Source organism: Salvelinus sp. IW2-2015, unplaced genomic scaffold (genome assembly GCF_002910315.2).
Source record: "Salvelinus sp. IW2-2015 unplaced genomic scaffold, ASM291031v2 Un_scaffold2848, whole genome shotgun sequence".
In the NCBI taxonomy this organism is placed as follows: domain Eukaryota; kingdom Metazoa; phylum Chordata; class Actinopteri; order Salmoniformes; family Salmonidae; genus Salvelinus; species Salvelinus sp. IW2-2015.
Window position 1 is genome coordinate 44,233 of NW_019944148.1, and position 19,375 is coordinate 63,607.

A 19,375-nucleotide genomic window follows, 5' to 3' on the forward strand; every position below is an offset into this window, starting at 1 on the left:
CATCATTATATCTGTTTGGGTCATCTGCATTAGAAAAGAGAACACATGTTGTTTATTTAATATTTCTGTGATGTTTGATTACCATACTTCTCTCCCTTGACATTCAGACAGTATGTCTGTAGTGCAAGTGTGGCAACCCCGTGTTGGAGTGCCCCAGTGTGTCCAACAGGTTTAATACACACTACTCATGCTGGGCTGGAACAAGTACCTAGTACGACACACAGTTGTAGGATCATCATTGAAACATTAGGGGGTGTCAGGTTTAGATGAACACTACTACAGACCCTGACTCACTTCACTTTAGTGGTTGTATGAGCTGATCCGCCCATTAAACACCACACACATCTTCAGCACAACTATTTACCATCTGTCTCTCAGGAGAAGATCACTCACTATAAGGATCCAGACAAGCAACAGTTATCCATAAAGCTGTAGTCAGAAGACTGTAGTCAGAGAGGACTGTGTAGTCAAGAGACTGTGTAGTCAGAGAGACTGTGTAGTCAGAGAGACTGTGTAGTCAGAGAGATGTGTATCAGAGAGACTGTTAGTAGAACGTGTAGCAGAGAGACATGTGGATGATGGATTGTGTCGGTCACCGGGGCTCCTTGTGATTCTACTGTTCCATCCTCCAGCAGCTCAGAGAAGTTTACCATCTATGTTAGTAGGTTACCATCTATGTTAAGTAGGTTACATCTATGTTAAGTATTACCATCTATGTTTAGTAAGTTTACCATCTATGTTAAGTAGTTTACCATCTATGTTAAGTAGGTTACCATCTATGTTTAGTAGGTTACCATCTATGTAAGTAGGTTACCATCTATGTTAGTAGTTTACCATCTATGTTAGTAGGTTACCATCTATGTTTAGTAAGTTTACCATCTATGTTAGAAGTTACCATCTATGTTAAGTAGGTTACCATCTATGTTTAGTAGGTTACATCTTGTTAAGTAGGTACCATCTATGTTTAGTAGTTACCATCTATGTTAAGTAGGTTACCATCTATGTTTAGTAAGTTTACCATCTATGTTTAGTAGGTTTACCATCTATGTTTAGTAAGATTACCATCTATGTTAGAGTTTACCATCTATGTTTAGTAGGTTTACCATCTATGTTTAGTAAGGTTACCATCTATGTTTAGTAAGTTTACCATCTATGTTTAGTAGTTTACCATTATGTTAAGTAAGTTTACCATCTATGTTTAGTAGGTTACCATCTATGTTTAGTAAGTTACCATCTATGTTTAGTAGTTACCATCTATTTTAGTAAGTTTACCATCTATGTTTAGTAAGTTTACCATCTATGTTTAGTAGGTTTACATCTATGTTAGTAGTTTACCATCTATGTTTAGTAAGTTTACCATCTATGTTAGTAGGTTTACCATCTATGTTTAGTAGGTTACCATCTATGTTTAGTAAGTTTACCATCTATGTTTAGTAGGTTACCATCTATGTTTAGTAAGTTTACCATCTATGTTTAGTAAGTTTACCATCTATGTTTAGTAAGATTTACCCTATGTTTAGTAAGAGTTACCATCTAGTTTAGTAAGTTTACATCTATGTTAGTAATTTACCATCTATGTTTAGTAGTTTACCATCTATGTTTAGTAAGTTTACCATCTATGTTTAGTAGGTTTACCATCTATGTTTAGTAAGTTACCATCATGTTTAGTAGGTTACCATCTATGTTTAGTAGGTTTACCATCTATGTTTAGTAGTTTACCATCTATGTTTAGTAGTTTACCATCTATGTTTAGTAGGTTTACCATCTAGTTTAGTAGTTACCATCTATGTTTATAAGTTTACCATCTATGTTTAGTAGGTTTACCACTATGTTAGTAGTTACCATCTATGTTTAGTAGGTTTACCATCTATGTTTAGTAAGGTTACCATCTATGTTTGTAAGTTTACCACTATGTTTAGTAAGTTTACCATCTAGTTTATAAGTTCATCTATGTTTAGTAGTTTACCATCTATGTTAGTAAGTTTACCATCTATGTTTAGTAGGTTTACCATCTATGTTTAGTAGGTTTACCATCTATGTTTAGTAAGTTTACCATCATGTTTAGAGGTTTACCATCTATGTTAGTAGGTTACCATCTATGTTTAGTAAGTTTACCATCTATGTTTAGTAGGTTACCATCTATGTTTAGTAAGTTTACCATCTATGTTTAGTAATTTACCATCTATGTTTAGAAGATTACCTCTAGTTTAGTAAGATACCATCTATGTTTAGTAAGTTACCATCTATGTTAGTAAGTTTACCATCTATGTTTAGTAGGTTTACCACTATGTTTAGTAAGTTTACCATCTATGTTTAGTAGGTTTACCATCTATGTTTAGTAAGTTTACCATCTATGTTTAGTAGGTTACCATCTATTTTAGTAGGTTTACCATCTATGTTTAGTAGGTGTTTACCATCTATGTTTAGTAGGTTTACCATCTATGTTTAGTAGGTTTACCATCTATGTTTAGTAGTTTACCATCTATGTTTAGTAAGTTACCATCTATGTTTAGTAGGTTTACCATCTATGTTAGTAGTTTACCATCTATGTTTAGTAGTTTACCATCTAGTTTAGTAGGTTTACCATCTATGGTTAGTATTACCATCTATTTTAGTAATTACCATCTATGTTTAGTAGTTTACCATCTATGTTTAGTAGTTACCATCTATGTTTAGTAAGTACATCTAGTTAGTAGTTACCATCTATGTTTAGTAGGTTTACCATCTATGTTAGTAGGTACCATCTGTTAGTAGGTTTACCATCTATGTTTAGTAAGGTTACCATCTATGTTTAGTAAGTTTACCAACTATGTTAGTAGTTACCATCTATGTTTAGTAAGTTACCATCTATGTTAGTAAGTTTACCATCTATGTTTAGTAAGTTTACCATCTATGTTTAGTAGTTACCATCTATGTTTAGTAGTTTACCATCTATGTTTAGTAGGTTACCATCTAGTTTAGAAGTTACCATCTATGTTTAGTAGGTTTACCATCTATGTTTAGTAGTTTACCAACTAGTTGTAAGATTACCATCTATGTTTAGAAGTTTACCATCTATGTTTAGTAAGATTTACCATCTATGTTTAGTAGTTACCATCATGTTAGTAAGTTTACCATCTATGTTTAGTAAGTTTACCATCTATGTTAGTAAGATTACCATCTATGTTTAGTAAGATTACCATCTATGTTTAGTAAGTTTACCATCTATGTTTAGTAAGATTACCATCTATGTTTAGTAAGTTTACCATCTAGTTTAGTAGGTTACCATCTATGTTAGTAAGTTTACCATCTATGTTAGTAAATTACCATCATGTTTAGTAGGTTTACCATCTATGTTTAGTAAGTTACCATCTATGTTAGTAAAGATACCATCTATGTTTAGTAATTACCATCTATGTTTAGTAGTTTACCATCTATGTTTAGTAGTTTACCATCTATGTTTAGTAGTTTACCATCTAGTTTAGTAGTTTACCACTATTTTAGTAGTTTACCATCTATGTTTAGTAGGTTACCATCTATGTTAGTAAAGTTACCATCTAGTTTAGTAAGTACCATCTATGTTTAGTATAGGTTACCATCTATGTTAGTAGGTTACCATCTATGTTAGTAATTTACATCTAGTTAGTAAGGTTACCATCTATGTTTAGTAGGTACCATCTATGTTTTAGTAGTTACCTCTATGTTTAGTAGGTTTACCATCTATGTTTAGTAGGTTACCATCTATGTTTAGTAGGTTACCATCTATGTTTAGTAAGTTTACCATCTATGTTTAGTATTACCATCTATGTTTAGTAGTTACCATCTATGTTTAGTAGATTACCATCTATGTTTAGTAAGATTACCATCTATGTTTAGTAAGTTTACCATCTATGTTTAGTAGATTACCATCTATGTTTAGTAAGTTTACCATCTATGTTTAGTAAGTTTACCATCTATGTTAGTAAGTTTACCATCTATGTTTAGTAAGATTACCATCTATGTTTAGTAAGTTACCATCTATGTTAGTAAGATTACCATCTATGTTTAGTAAGTTTACCATCTATGTTTAGTAGGTTTAACATCTATGTTTAGTAAGATTACCATCTATGTTAAGTAGGTTTACCATCTATGTTAAGTAGTTTACCATCTATGTTTAGTAAGATTACCATCTATGTTTAGTAGTTTACCATCTAATGTTAAGTAGGTTACATCTATTGTTATAGTAGTCTCTGGGCTCCCGAGTGGTGCAGCGGTCTAAGCCACTGTATCTCAGTGCTAGAGGTGTCACTACAGACCCTGGTTCGATTCAAGGCTTTCTCATAACTGGTYGTGATTGGGAGTCCCATAGGGCAGTGCACAATTGGCCCAGTGTCGTCCGGGGTAGGGCGTCATTGTAAATAAGAATTTGTTCTTAACTGACTTGCCTTGTGAAATAAAGGGCTACTACAGAATTGTACATTATAGACAACAGATGGTGCTATTTGAAAGATTTTGCTAAAAGTGCAACCTGTAGTTTCATTTCTGCTTTGAGTGTCTACGACTGCAGAGGAGGTGGGGTCTTAACAAGGGTAAGACACTGCTTAGTTTATATGGAGCTTGGATTACTTTGATTGTTTGTGCACAAAGTTATGAGCACAAAGTTACACATTGCACCTTTAATAATGAACATTTACATACAGTCTGTTTTCATTTTCTGTAATCTTTTAMCCGATAAAACTTTGATGGCCCACAGGCTGCTGGAAGCAAATGTTAACTCTTTTGATGTTTACAATTCAACATTTGATGTCTAATATTATAGTGAACAAAAAATGAAAAAGCAACATGCAACAATTTTAAAGGTTTTGCTGAGTTGCAGTTCATATAAGGGCAGGGAGGCAGCCATGAGTGGGCCTGAGAGGGCATAGGCCAAGCCAATCAGAATTTTTTTTTCTCCCACAAAAGGGTTTTATTACAGACAGAAATACTCCTCTGCACCCCCCCCAGCCCTCCCTTCAGAAATCCCACCGGTTGAAAAGGCTGGATGTGGAGCTCCTGGGCTGGCGTGGTTACACGTTGTCTGCGGTTGTGAGGCCGGTTGGATGTACTGCCAAATTCTCTAAAACGACGTTGGAGGTGGCTTATGGTAGAGAAATGGACATTGAATAATCTGGCAACAGCTCTGGTGGACATTACTGCAATCTTCATGACAATTGCACGCTCCCTCAGAACTTGAGACATCTGTGGCATTGTGTTGTGTGACAAAACTGCAAATTCTCGAGTGGCCTTTGGTTGTCCCCAGCACAAAGTGCACCTGTGTAATGATTATGCTGTTAAATCAGCTTCTTGATATGCCACACCTGTCAGGCGGATGGATTATCTTGACAAATGATCACTAACAGGGATGTAAACATATTTTAATATAACATTTGAGAAAAATAAGCTTTTTGTGCATATGGAAATATTTCAAGGATCTTTGATTTCAGCTCATGAAAACATGGGACCAAGACATTACATGTTGTGTTTATAAACTCCTCTCACTGTCCTCTCACTGTCAACTGCGTTGATTTTCAGCAAAAAAACATGTGTAAATATTTGTATGAACATAATAAGATTAAACAACTGAGACATAAACTGACAAGTTCACAGACATGTGACTAACAGAAATTGAATATTGTGTCCCTAAACAAAGGGGGGGGGGGGGGGTCAAAATCAAAAGTAACAGTCAGTATCTGGTGTGGCACCAGCTGCATTAACTACTGCAGTGCATCTCTTCCTCATGGACTGCACCAGATTTGCCAGTTCCAGCTGTGAGATGTTACCCCACTCTTCCACCAAGGTACCTGCAAGTTCCCGGACATTTCTGGGGGAATGGCCCTAACCCTCACCCACTGATCCAACAGGTCCCAGACGTGCTCAATGGGATTGAGATCCCGGCTCTTCGCTGGCCATGGCAGAACCTGACATTCTTGTCTTGCAGGAAATCACTCACAGAACAGCAGTATGGCTGGTGGCATTGTCATGCTGGAGGGTCATGTCAGGATGAGCCTGCAGGAAGGGTACCACATGAGGGAGGAGGATGTCTTCCCTGTAACGCACAGCGTTGAGATTGCCTGCAATGACAACAAGCTAGTCTGATGATGCTGTACACACCGCCCCAGACCATGACGGACCCTCCACCTCCAAATTGATCCCGCTCCAGAGTACAGGCCTCGGTGTAACGCCATTCCTTCGACGATAAACAGAATCCGACAATCACCCCTGGTGAGACAAAACTGCGACTCGTCAGTGAATAGCACTTTTTGCCAGTCCTGTCTGGTCCAACGACGGTGGATTTGTGCCATAGGCGACGTTGTTGCCGGTGATGTCTGGTGAGGACCTGCCTTACAACAGGACTACAAGCCCTCAGTCCAGCCTCTCTCAGCCTATTGCAGACAGTCTGAGCACTGATGGAGGGATTGTGCGTTCCTGGTGTAACTCAGGCAGTTGTTGTTGTCGTCCTGTACCTGTCCCGCAGGTGTGTGTTTGGATGTACCGATCCTGTGCAGGTGTTACACGTGGTCTGCCACTGCGAGGGCGATCAGCTGTCCATCCTGTCTCCCTGTAGCACTGTCTTAGGCGTCTCACAGTACAGACATTGCAATTTATTGCCCTGGCCATATTTGCAGTCCTCATGCCTCCTTGCAGCATGCCTAAGACACGTTCAGCAGATGAGCAGGGACCCTGGGCATCTTTCTTTTGGTGTTTTTCAGAGTCAGTAGAAAGGCCTCTTTGTATCCTAAGTTTTCATAACTGTGACCTTAATTGCTACCGTCTGTAAGCTGTTAGTGTCTTAACGACCGTTCCACAGGTGCATGTTCATTAATTGTTTATGGTCCATTCAACAAGCATGGGAAACAGTGTTTTAACCCTTTACAATGAAGATCTGTGAAGTTATTTGGATTTTTACTTTATTATCTTTGAAAAGACAGGGTCCTGAAAAAGGGAAGTTTATTTCTGTTTAGTACAAATCATACCTCTGTTTTACTTGAGTATCACGTGGCTGTAATCAGCCTCTTCAAATTCTCCTGATGCCCTTGCCTTTTCTATGACTTAAACATGTTAGAATCAATGTCAAATGAGGCCACAACAAAAGTTGTATTCAACATACAGTACCAGTCAAAAGTTTGGACACACCTACTTATTTAAGGGTTTTTCTTTATTTTTACTATTTTCTACATTGTAGAATAATAGTGAAGACATCAAAACTATGAAATAAACATATGGTATCATGTAGTCACCAAAAAAGTGTGAAACAAATCAAAATATATTTGAGATTCTTCAAAATGGCACCCTTTGCCTTGATGACAACTTTGCACACTCTTGGCATCTCTCTACCAGCTTCATGAGGAATGCTTGTCCAACAGTCTTAAAGGAGTTCTCACATATGCTGAGCACTTTGTTGACTGCTTTTCCTTCACTCTGCGTGCCAACTCATCCCACACATCTCAATTGGGTTGACGTCGGGTGATTGTGGAGGCAGGTCATCTGATGCGCACTCCATCACTCTCCTTGGCCAAATAGCCCTTACACAGCCTGGAGGTGTGTTTTGGGTCATTGTCCTGTTGATAAACAAATGATAGTCCCACTAAGCGCAAACCAGATGGGATGACTGCTGTATTGCTGCAGAATTCTGTGGTAGCCATGCTGGTTAAATGTGCCTTGAATTCAAATAACTCACAGACAGTGTTACCAGCAAAGCAACCCCACACCATCACACCTCCTCACGGTGGAAACCACACATGCAGATATCATCCGTTCACCTACTCTGCGTCTCACAATGACACGGCGGTTGGAACCAAAAATCTCACATTTTTACTCATATGACAAAGGGCAGATTTCCACAGTCTAATGTCCATTGCTCGTGTTTCTTGGCCCAAGCAAGTTTCCTCATCTTATTGATGTCCTTTAGTAGTGGTTTCTTTACAGCAATTCGACTGATTCACGCAGTCTCCTCAGAACAGTTGATGTGGAGATGTGTCTGTTACTTGAACTCTGTGAAGAATTTATTTGGTCTGCATCTGAGGTGTAACTCTAATGAACTTATCCTCTACAGCAGAGGTAACTCTGGGTCTTCCTTTCCTGTGGCGGTCCTCATGAGAGCCAGTTTCATCATAGTGCTTGATGGTTTTTGCGACTGCACTTGAAGAAACTTTCAAAGTTGTGGAGATGTTACGGATTGACTGACCTTCATGTCTTAAAGTAATGATGTACTGTCATTTCTCTTTGCTTATTTGAGCTTTTATTGCCATAATATGGACTTGGTCTTTTAACAAATAGGGATATCTGCTGTTACCCATCCTACCTTGTCACACACAACTGATTGGCTCAAATGCATTAATAAGAAGGAAAGAAATTCCACAAATGAACTTTTAACAATGCACACCTGTTAATTTAAATGCATTCCAGGTGACTACCTCATTTTTTAAAACCTTTATTTAACTAGGCAAGTCAGGATTGGTCGGTCCCCTGCGGGACAGTTGAGCTAACGTAGGCTAATGCGATAAGCATTAGGTTGTAAGTAACAAGAACATTTCCCAGGACATTGACATATCTGATATTGGCAGAACGCTTAACTTCTTGTTAATCTAACTGCACTGTCCAGTTTACAGTAGCTATTACAGTGAAATAATACCATTCTATTGTTTGAGGAGGGTGCACAGTTTTGAACATGAAAAGTTATTAAATAGCACATTTGTGCAGTCTTTTTATTTATTTATTTGACTAGGCAAGTCATTTAAGAACAATTCTTAATATCAATGACAGCCTAGGAACAGTGGGTTAACTGCCTTGTTCAGGGGCAGAATGACATATTTTTACCTTCTCAGCTGGGGGATTTGATCTTGCAACCGTTCAGTTATAGTCCAACGCTCTAACCACTAGGCTACCTGCCGCCCCAAATGTTCTGAACAGAAATGCAATGGTTCATTGGATCAGTCTAAAACTTTGCACATACACTGCTGCCATGTAGTGGCCAAAATCTAAATGGCACCTGGGCTGGAATAATAAAATATGGCCTTCTCTTTCATTTCAAAGATGATGGTACGAAAAATACAAAGAAAACATTGTTTTTACTTTGTATTACTTTTACCAGATTTAATGTGTTATATTGTCCTACATTCCTTTCACATTTCCACAAACTTCAAAATGTTTCCTTTCAAATGATACCAAGAATATGCATTTCCTTGCTTTAAGGCCTGAGCTACACGCAGTTAGAGTATGTGAAAAATGACGGCCTACCAAAAGGCAAAACGTGGACCGGGGCCTAGGATATTTTTCTTAAACATAAATACAATATAAATATAGGACAAAACACACAGCACAACAAGCGAGAACAACACAACATGACATAAAGAGAGACACAAGACAACAACATAGCATGGCAGCAACACATGACAACACAGCATGCAAGCAACACAACATAACAACAACATGGTAGCAACACCAACATGGTAGCAGCACAGCACCTCTTTTCCTGTAGTCCCACATCATCTCCTTTGTCTTGATCATGAAGCTGGTTGAGAGAATGCTAAGAGTGTGCAAAGCTGTCATCAATTCAAAGTGTGGCTACTTTGAGGAAACTCAAATATAATTTTTTATCTTTATTTGTTTAACACTGATTCCATATGTGTTATTTCATAGTTTTGATGTCTTTATTATTATTCTACAATGTAGAAAATACTACAAATATAGAAAAACCCTGGAATGAGTASGTGTGTCCAAACTTTTGACTGGTACTGTATGTTGTGTGTATAGAAACACAATTGTGAACAATCTGATTGTAAAAACAAGTCATGACTGACTGAGAAAATAGTTCATAGCTGCCTTCTGGTGTTTATTAATCAGTCAGTTAGAAACCATCTTAGTGAGCCTTGTACTGTTCCTTATACGTTCATCATCATCATCATCACCATCATCATCATCAACATCATCATCAACAATATCATCACCAACATCACCATCATCACCATCATCATCATCAACACCATCATCATCAACATCATCAGCATCATCATCATCATCAACATCATCAACATCATCACCATCATCACCATCATCATCATCAGCACCATCATCAACATCATCATCATCATCATCATCATCATCATCATCATCATCATCATCATCACCAGCATCATCATCATCATCATCAGCTTCATCATCATCATCATCATAAACAATCGCGGAGAGACAGATTTTGGCACTCAAATAACGCAACTCAAACCCTATCAGTCTCCTGCAGTAAGGAAGAAGACACTCAATCATGAAACTCAAAACCTGTCAGCCGTGTGCAATATTCAAGAGGACATTGTGACAGATTGTGCCATACAGTATACCAATATACTTCAGAATGATTTCATTACATAGCGCTGTAAACTCTATTATTCATAAATAATATATCTACTGATGTTTTCTCATTCAGGTAAAAGATATTCCCAGTTATACTAGCGTTATACTAGCGTTATACTAGCGTTTTATCTGTATTGTGGAGGGTGCCAAACCGAAGCAGTAGATCTCCTTTCAAGAGTTTGAATTGTGTCCTGAATTGTGTCCTGAATTGTGTCCTGAATTGTGTCCTGAATTGTGTCCTGAATTGTGTCCTGCAGGTCATCTTTATGTTAGAAAAACAAGTGGTTAATAACTGGTTAAAAGACCTACACCTTCAGACATTCCGTTTAATGTACTGATAAACAGCGGCTGATTACAGACCATTTGTTCATTAATGATGTAGATAAACTTCTGTTGTATTTGGTAAGTCAATATTCTACGTATTGTATGGGACATTTAACCTTTTTCTCCATATATTGCTGTGTTGTTGATGAACGCTGATATCAAATAACTTTGGCAACGGCAAGCTACTCTACTTTCCAAGTGGAAACATGGGACATTTTGATAAGATTATGAAAAGGTACAGCACAGGATAATGCAATGCCATTCATTGAGTACTAGGGGAGAGTGGGGTATGTTGAGCCATTTATTTACATTCAGCATTACTTAGTCCCAGATAGGTGCAGTGAAATATGTTGTTTTAGAGGGTCAGTCATAGTAGTACGGAGCCCCTGCAGCAAATTAGGGTTAACAACAGATTTTTTCTCCTTGTCGGCTTTCGGTTATTGGCCAATGCTCTAACCGTAAATTATTCTAACTAACAAAGATATCTACATATATTTCAGGATGTTGTGTATCCCTGGGAATAATAAGAATCCATGTAAGCATACCTTTTTGAAAACATAGCTTGTCTAAAAAAACTTGGCCCAGGTATGAATAGAGTATGTGGACAGGCTGAACATAGGAATACATTTCTAACACTTCGTACTTTAAAAAACACTTTTAAAGTCAGGCCCTGGTGTAAACTCCTATCCCAGCGATAATGCTTTGCATTACGCCTGGGAAGAAAACACTGGCCTAGAGGGRGATCGAACCCAACTGAGGAAGACATTTTTCATCATTTGAACTTGACTAAGCACACACGTGTTTATAAAGGGCCACATTTTTCCAGTGCAAAGAAAGGAGAAGAAACGTCTCTGATTATGCCTAMTCTGTCAGKWCGCGCTCAGACATGCTTTGTTTTCTCTAACAGTRATTGAGTTATATTACTAGCCTAAATTATGACTATGCAATCTACTTATCACATTAGGAGCGGTAGCCTATTTTAAATACGTCTGAAAATGCGATGATAAATGCATGTAATCCTTTAATATAAAGATGCAATTTTATGGTAAAAAAATTGCTTCTACCAACTTTGAAACTCACACGCCGCGTATGGATGTCGACATTTGAAGTCGGCCATGTTGTGACTTGATAGCCTGTATTATGCATCTATTYCGCAACTCAATATTAGGTAGGTGTTCCTAATGTTTTGYATATGCCGTTCCACAGACCGTTAAACCTGATATTGCGGTGGTAATTAACGGCTGAGATCTTTTTTGCTGTTCTCCAAATAGCATTTTAGAGTTTTTAAATTGTGTAGAAATGCAGTACATGAGCTTCAACTTCCCAAAAATGTGTCCTTACCCCACTTTGCCATACCCTAGGTTTATCTGAACTAACGCCACCGTGGCACAGACTAGCATCCAGCTATATTTTGTTTCCAAAGATTAGATAATGACAGACTGTTCAATTAACACTGTTCCAAAGCATATCTACTTTTGCTTCATAGGCATTTTGTATTTCTGACCACATCGCACTTTTCTTATCTGAAGTTGTGTTATCACTAGTGTTCCAAATGGCACTCTGTTCCCTACATAGGGCACTACTTCTGACCAGAGGCATATGGGCCTYATTCAAAAGTAGTGCACTATATTGGGTATAGCATGCCATTTTGGGACACACAGATTGCTTGACATTGTATGCTGAACGAGGGCATGACATGGTCGATTGGCTGTGGATTGGGTCCTGGTGTCCAGGAYGACTGTATATAAGGCCTGGGTTCTCCKACTCTAACTTCACTCACTGTGTACAAGAAGAACCAGAAGCAACCATGATGAACTGGGCTGTCCTCCTGTGTGCCCTAGTGGCCCTCTCCGAGTGTAATACCAAGTCAGTCCTGTTCTTTTCTTCGTTTTTTGTATTTTTTTCCTTCATATTCTGCTTATTGTTGTCAGCACCATTTCACCAGGTCAAAGTCCTGGTACATGTAATTGGCGAATAAAGGTGATTGCGATTGTGTGTTTTCAGGATCTCTCTGATCAAGGGGAAGACTGCCAGAGAGACCCTGATGGAGAAGGGTATATGGGAGGAGACCAGGCTGAAGTTCCCCTACAACCCTATGGCGAAGTTCTACCAGACTGGTGATGAGGTTATGACCAACGATGCTGATGTAAGGCACAGACAGAAGCAGTATGGTGATATACTGCATTAWTCCTGGTGACTGGWCCCAGATCTGTTTTTTTCTATATTGCCAATGAACATGGGAGTTGTCTACAGTGCATTCGGAAAGTATTCAGACCCCTTGACKTTTTCTAMATTTTGTGACGTTACAGCCTTRTTCTTAAATGGATTATATATTTTTTTATCATTATGGGGTATTGTGTGTRGATTGATGAGGGGAAAAAACWATTTAATCCATTCTAGAATAAGACTAACGTAACAAAATGTGGAAAAWGTCAAGGGGTCTGAATACTTTCCTAATGCACTGTAGACAACGCAAACAGACCGACCTGGGACCAGGCTAGTCTATTGGCTATATGATTATTGTTTMAAAAAATKTCATTAGATGTTGGATATTGTGACTGCATAGTTTGAACCCATTGGCTCTACTGTTTGTGTTCAGGTCTTGCTTAAATTAAATGTACACTGGCATGATCAAATGAATTATGAGCTTAGAGTTGAGCATATAGCCATGCTTCTTGACACGTAACTAGCTACGTAGTTAGACAAATTCCTGTTTCTTCATATTACTCTGAAATGTTCACTTGTGTGACCCTGACTTCCAGTACATCTCTGTTTTACCGTCTCCCTGCAGTTGTCCTACTACGGAGTGATAACCATTGGAACCCCTCCCCAGTCCTTCAACGTCATCTTTGACACTGGCTCYTCCAACCTGTGGGTTCCCTCTGTCGACTGCTCCAGCCAGGCCTGCCGTGAGTATAATGTAGGGGTATGAAGAATACTGGTGGAATTGGAGAATAGCTATATTTCCAATTGTTTCTGAGTAGTCTCTTGTGACAGAGTTGCAAAAAACTGTTTCATATTGAGTACCTAGCCAGAGAATGAGAGTCTTTGTTGTGGGTTGAGGTTAGGGGYTGAGGTGAGCACCTTAATGTTTACAGCATAACGGGATTCGCTCGACACAATAAAACCATAGAATAGGATGAATGTATTTTGATATTGTGCCATTTAGAGCGTGGGTTGTAGAGAGTAGCTCAATACCAATGAATACATTAATGTTACATTTTGCAATGACATGGTATGTACTTAATGAACACKTTCATGTTTTGAATAGAGAACCATAACGAGTTCAACCCCTCTCAGTCCAGCACCTTCACGTGGGCCAACAAGCCTGTTTCCATTCAGTACGGAACTGGCAGCATGACTGGACAGCTGGCATACGACACTGTTTCGGTATGTAAATGTAGCTAGCTACACATTATTATAATACATACAATTACATACTGTACATTACATAAAATACAACCCCCAAATAATCTTCCACTCAGCATCCGCCATCCCCTAGCAGTCCCATTTTATAACATCACATGCTAAAAAAATACACAAGTATATTAGGAACTGACTCCACTAGAGTCAGCAAAGATTTATAAATACAATTTTAGGTACACTCAATATGGCCGCCGGTCCACACATCACCAATCAATTGAATGGGAAAACCTGTTCAAGTAATTCTATTTCTATGGTGCCCAGTGACTGATACCTCCCACCTGTTGTGTGTTTCCAGGTGGGAGGTATCACTGTGACTCAGCAGATCTTTGGTGCCAGTCAGACCGAGGCTCCCTTCATGGCCMACATGGTTGCCGACGGTATCCTGGGCCTGGCTTTCCCCAACCTGGCGGCCTCTGGGGCCACACCCGTCTTTGACAACATGATGACCCAGGGCCTCGTTTCCCAGAACCTCTTCTCTGTCTACCTGAGCGGGTAACATAGTAACTGTACAAATATACCTGGATGGGAGGTGGCCTTTTCTCTTAGTTGTGATATTAATAAATAAGAATTTAAGAACAACCTTGTTGACCTTTCTCCTCCTCCAATAGAAACTCAGCAGAKGGTAGTGTGGTGTCTTTCGGAGACATTGAGTCWAACTACTACACCGGACAGATCACCTGGATCCCCCTGTCCTCCGAGACCTACTGGCAGATYAACATGGACAGGTAGGTACACTAGTCCACACAGAGCCTATATCCTGGTCCATATCTATACCAAGATTTTAATGTATCATCCTTTCATGCAATCACCCACAATTCATTGGAGCAGTACATTAAATGAACATACCTACTTCAAGTCTGGAGCCTGTGACTAAATCTTGCTGTGCACTTAGCAAGTTGAAGTTTATTTGCTAACAACAAAAACCCAACAGCAATAAATATGCATACAACCAAAGAGAGTAAGAACAGTTAAACTCAACTAGTATTTGTCCTTCCAGCGTTACCATCAACGGTAACGTAGTAGCTTGCAATGGTGGGTGTCAGGCTATCATAGATACCGGCACCTCCCTGATCGCTGGGCCAACCACTGACATCAGCAACATGAACAGCTGGGTCGGAGCCACCACTGACCATATGGGAGACGTTGAGTCACACCCACAGACACCACACCAACAACACCACACACGACACCACACCAACACCAACACCCACACACACACACACACACACACACACACACACACACACACACACACACACACACACACACACACACACACACACACACACACACACACACACACACACACACACACACACTGACTGGTACAGAGATGTCCAACTATAAGGCTTTTCACGCTACTGAGCAGAACAAGCCGAGCCAAACCAAGCTGCATTAAGCTGCCCGGCCTTGTTAGTTGTTTGGAACGACCGTGTTGTTGGAACGACGTTGTTGTTGTTGGAACGATTGGAAACGACCGTGTTGTTGGAACGACCGTGTTGTTGGAACCGATTGGAACGACCCGTGTTGTTGGAACGACCGTGTTGTTGGAACCGTGGACGACCGTGTGTTGGAACCACCGGTTGTTGTTGGAGACACCGTGTTGTTGGAACGACCGTGTTGTTGGAACCACCGGTTGTGTTGGAACGACCGTGTTGTTGGAACGACCGTGTTGTTGGAACCACCGTGTTGTTTGGAACGACCGTGTTGTTGGAACGAACCGTGTGTGAAGACCGTGTTGTTGGACGACCGTGGTTGTTGGAACGACCGTGTTGTTGGAACGACCGTGTTGTTGGAACGACCGTGCTACAAAGAACAAGTGGGAAGAGCAAATGTCTGAAACAGCATATTGTGGTTGGGACGGCATTGTAGTGTGAAAAGGGTATAAACCTTTTCTCTTGTTATTGTTTTTTCCCCTCTGATTCAGAATAATCTATAACATGATGTTATTGTTCCTCTCCTAGGCCTCAGTGAACTGCAACAACATCCCCAACATGCCCGATGTGACCTTCACCCTCAACGGAAACRCCTTCACCATCTCTGCCTCCGCCTACACCTCCCAGGTAGTCTACTGAAACACATGTTGTTACATACAACTTATCTGACCTATCTGATCTTTAATGCTGATGTGTTTCGGAGCAAGCTCCTTCATCAGAGCACCTGTACATCTGAGACTTGACCTTTCTTTTAGATCCTAGGAGCAAAAGGGCCACATATGACTGATTGTCCTCCTCTCTCTCTCTATCTCTGTCATTCTGTCTCTCTATCTCTGTCTTTCTCTCTCTCTATCTCTGTCTTTCTCTCTCTCTGTCTCTGTCTTTCTCTCTCTCTATCTCTGTATTTCTCTCTCTCTATCTCTGTATTTCTCTCTCTCTATCTCTGTATTTCTCTCTCTCTATCTCTGTATTTCTCTCTCTTTATCTCTGTCTTTCTCTCTCTCTATCTCTGTATTTCTCTCTCTCTATCTATGTATTCCTCTCTCTCTCTATCTCTGTCTTTCTCTCTCTCTATCTCTGTATTTCTCTCTCTCTCGGTAGAACTCCAATGGCTGCATGACTGGTTTTGGTAACGGTGGAACTCAGCAGCTCTGGATCCTTGGAGATGTCTTCATCAGGCAGTACTATGCCATCTTTGACAGGCAGAACAACAATGTCGGTCTGGCCCAGATCGCATAAGATATCCACTGAGAGATCCACTAGATCTACAGAGATCCCAAAAGATTCTTATTGGCTAGATTTCAACTGCATCGTGAAAGTACCGCGTTACAGTGGGATTGAAATGTTAAAGTAATTTCTGATTGAGCCGACAGATGCTGCATTTACCTTGATTGCAGTCTCTGCAAACAGCGGGAACCTTGCCTTTAAATGTAAATTGTGCTATAGCACAGATCTTCCWAAGTCTGGATTSAATCTCGGTTTAAATCTTCCAGTTATGTTATATAGGTGATTCTATCACTAAAACTGACTTGGTTGGGGAAATTTTGTCAACGTACACAGCTGTCAATGAATAAAATAMAATTTTAGCCTTGCAAATAAACTGTGTTTGGTTGTCAATAGCTTCTTGCCATATACCCGAACAAGGGCCTCTTCAAATGGGAAGAGAAAAAAGAGTAATAGAGAACAGCACATAGAATATACATAGACAAAAATTGACCATGAACATAAGAAGAATGGGAAGGCAGGTAGGACCCGAAAGTCATAGAACCTTGACTGATTGGAGGCAGAAGTAAGAGACACCCAGAGTCATAAGAACACCATGGAAACCAATAAAAAGCCAGAAGAGGCACCGCGTCAGGCCGCCAGCAGTCAATAGCCACAAACTGACAACAATAGGTGGACAGAGGCAAAAAGGTAGGCCCATTAGTCATAGACCCTGCACAAATAGGGTACGAGCAAGATAGGCAGAGTCCAATGCCAGCCATACCGACATGGTGGATGCGAGAGGCCCAGAGTCATAGACTGAAACATGCTGGAGGCAGGTAGGCCCGAGTCCATAGATCCCTGAACATTGCTGAGAGGCGCAGGTTAGGCCCAGCAGTCATGGAACCTGACAACATGTGGAGAGAGAGGTAAGCACTTCAGAGTCATAGGACCTGAACATGTGAGGCAGATAGGCCCAGAAGTCATACACCTGAAACATGGTGGAGGCAGGTATGGACCAGGTCAATTTAGACCATGAACAATCCTGGACAGAGCCAGATAGCCCAGGAGTCGATACGACAGCAACCTCTCTCATATAGATCCACATGCGACTACTATTCCCAGCCCGCCTGCCGGACATGAATGATGCATGAGTGGCTGGCCACCACCGTGCTTCACAACCAGTTGTGGGCATGGAAGCCAAGGTATCCTCCTCCAGACGTGAAACGCTATTGGACCATCAGGCCGGTTCCAATTACTTAGAGTCTCAACAGCGACCGGAGAATACTGTAAATTCCTACGATAGTCTAGACGAGATTCCTTAGATGCCTATTTGGCAAACTCCAAGCGGAGCGCTCACTGTGCACATTATACTGAAGGTAGGATCTATCCGTTCTGGACCACCTCTAACAACATAACTGACATTGAAGTATAGATCGGAGTGACAATGTCAGTGTTTGATTGATCACGAATCACTACAAGTTATTCATACCTCACCACGAAGCATTAAAATCAAAGAAAACCAAAATAAAAGAAAAAAAAAAAAAAAAACCAAATAAAAAGAAAACTATTATCAATAGGATCACCGACTTAAGGACACTCACGAACTATTTTAAAGTCACCMTTGGCCTCGTGGTGAAATCCCTGAGCGATTTCCATTCCTCTCCCGCAACTGAGTTAGGAAGAATGCCTGTATCTTTGTAGTGACTGGGTGTATTGATAAACTATCCAAAGTGTAATTAATAACTTCACCATGATCAAAGGGATATTCAATGTCTGCTATTTTACCAATCGGTGACCTTTTTTTGCGAGGCACTGGAAATTCTCCCTGGTCTTTGTGGTTGAATCTGTGTTTGAAATGAACTGCTCGATTGAGGGACCTTAGAGCTAATTGTATGTGTGGTGYACAGAGATGAGGTAGTCATTTAAAAATCATCTTAAACATTATTATTACACACAGAGTGAGTTCATGCAACTTATTATGTGACTTAAGCACATTTTTACTCCTGAATTTGTTTAGGCTTGACATTACAAAGGGGTTGGAAACTTATTGAATCAAGASATTTCAGCTTTTCATTTTTAATAAATCTGTAAACATTTCTAAACACATAATTCCACTGACATTATGGGATATTGCGTGTAGGCCAGTGACACAAAATCTCAATTGAATCCATTTTAAATTCAGGTTGTAACCAAACAAAATGTGGAAAAAGTCAGGGCGTGTGAATACTTTTTTAAGGCCCTGTACCTAGCTAGCTGGTTGACTGCCTTGGCTAGCCAAAAATATCTAGTTTTGAAAGTTGTCCTTTGAGGCTTTAAAAGTGTTCTTACACTATAATTTTGAACAATCGAACCAGCTGTGAAACATCCATGGCAGACATTGTTGTCACCTTAGCGTGCTACATAACTTCTGAGTTATAGGAAGCACAAGCGCCACCTCCAATCAGCCTACACCAAAGACCCCTGCGCACACACCCGTCATTACTATGACAAATTGTGTAGCCATGTCAGCAAATGACTGCTGTCTGAAGACACACACACATCTGATTTGGTCACTTGTAACTTGCTGTTTGGACAGTCAGTATTCCTAAACTGATTTTAAAAACAAACTGATTTGAGCATTAAGGCCGGAAGTGTGAACA

At 39.9% G+C, this 19,375-nt stretch overlaps 1 protein-coding gene across 1 annotated transcript; it reads left to right on the forward strand.

The window, feature by feature from the left end:
- Positions 1–12,428: 12,428 nt before the first annotated feature.
- LOC112074857 (pepsin A-like) lies at positions 12,429–17,130 on the forward strand. The gene is made up of 9 exons (XM_024141942.2): positions 12,429–12,534; positions 12,673–12,814; positions 13,460–13,577; positions 13,940–14,058; positions 14,390–14,586; positions 14,703–14,819; positions 15,092–15,236; positions 16,059–16,157; positions 16,632–17,130. Exons 1-9 carry the CDS (start codon positions 12,476–12,478, stop codon positions 16,767–16,769), a joined length of 1,134 nt encoding a protein of 377 aa, XP_023997710.1. The 5' UTR covers positions 12,429–12,475; the 3' UTR covers positions 16,770–17,130.
- The last annotated feature ends 2,245 nt before the right edge of the window (positions 17,131–19,375 follow it).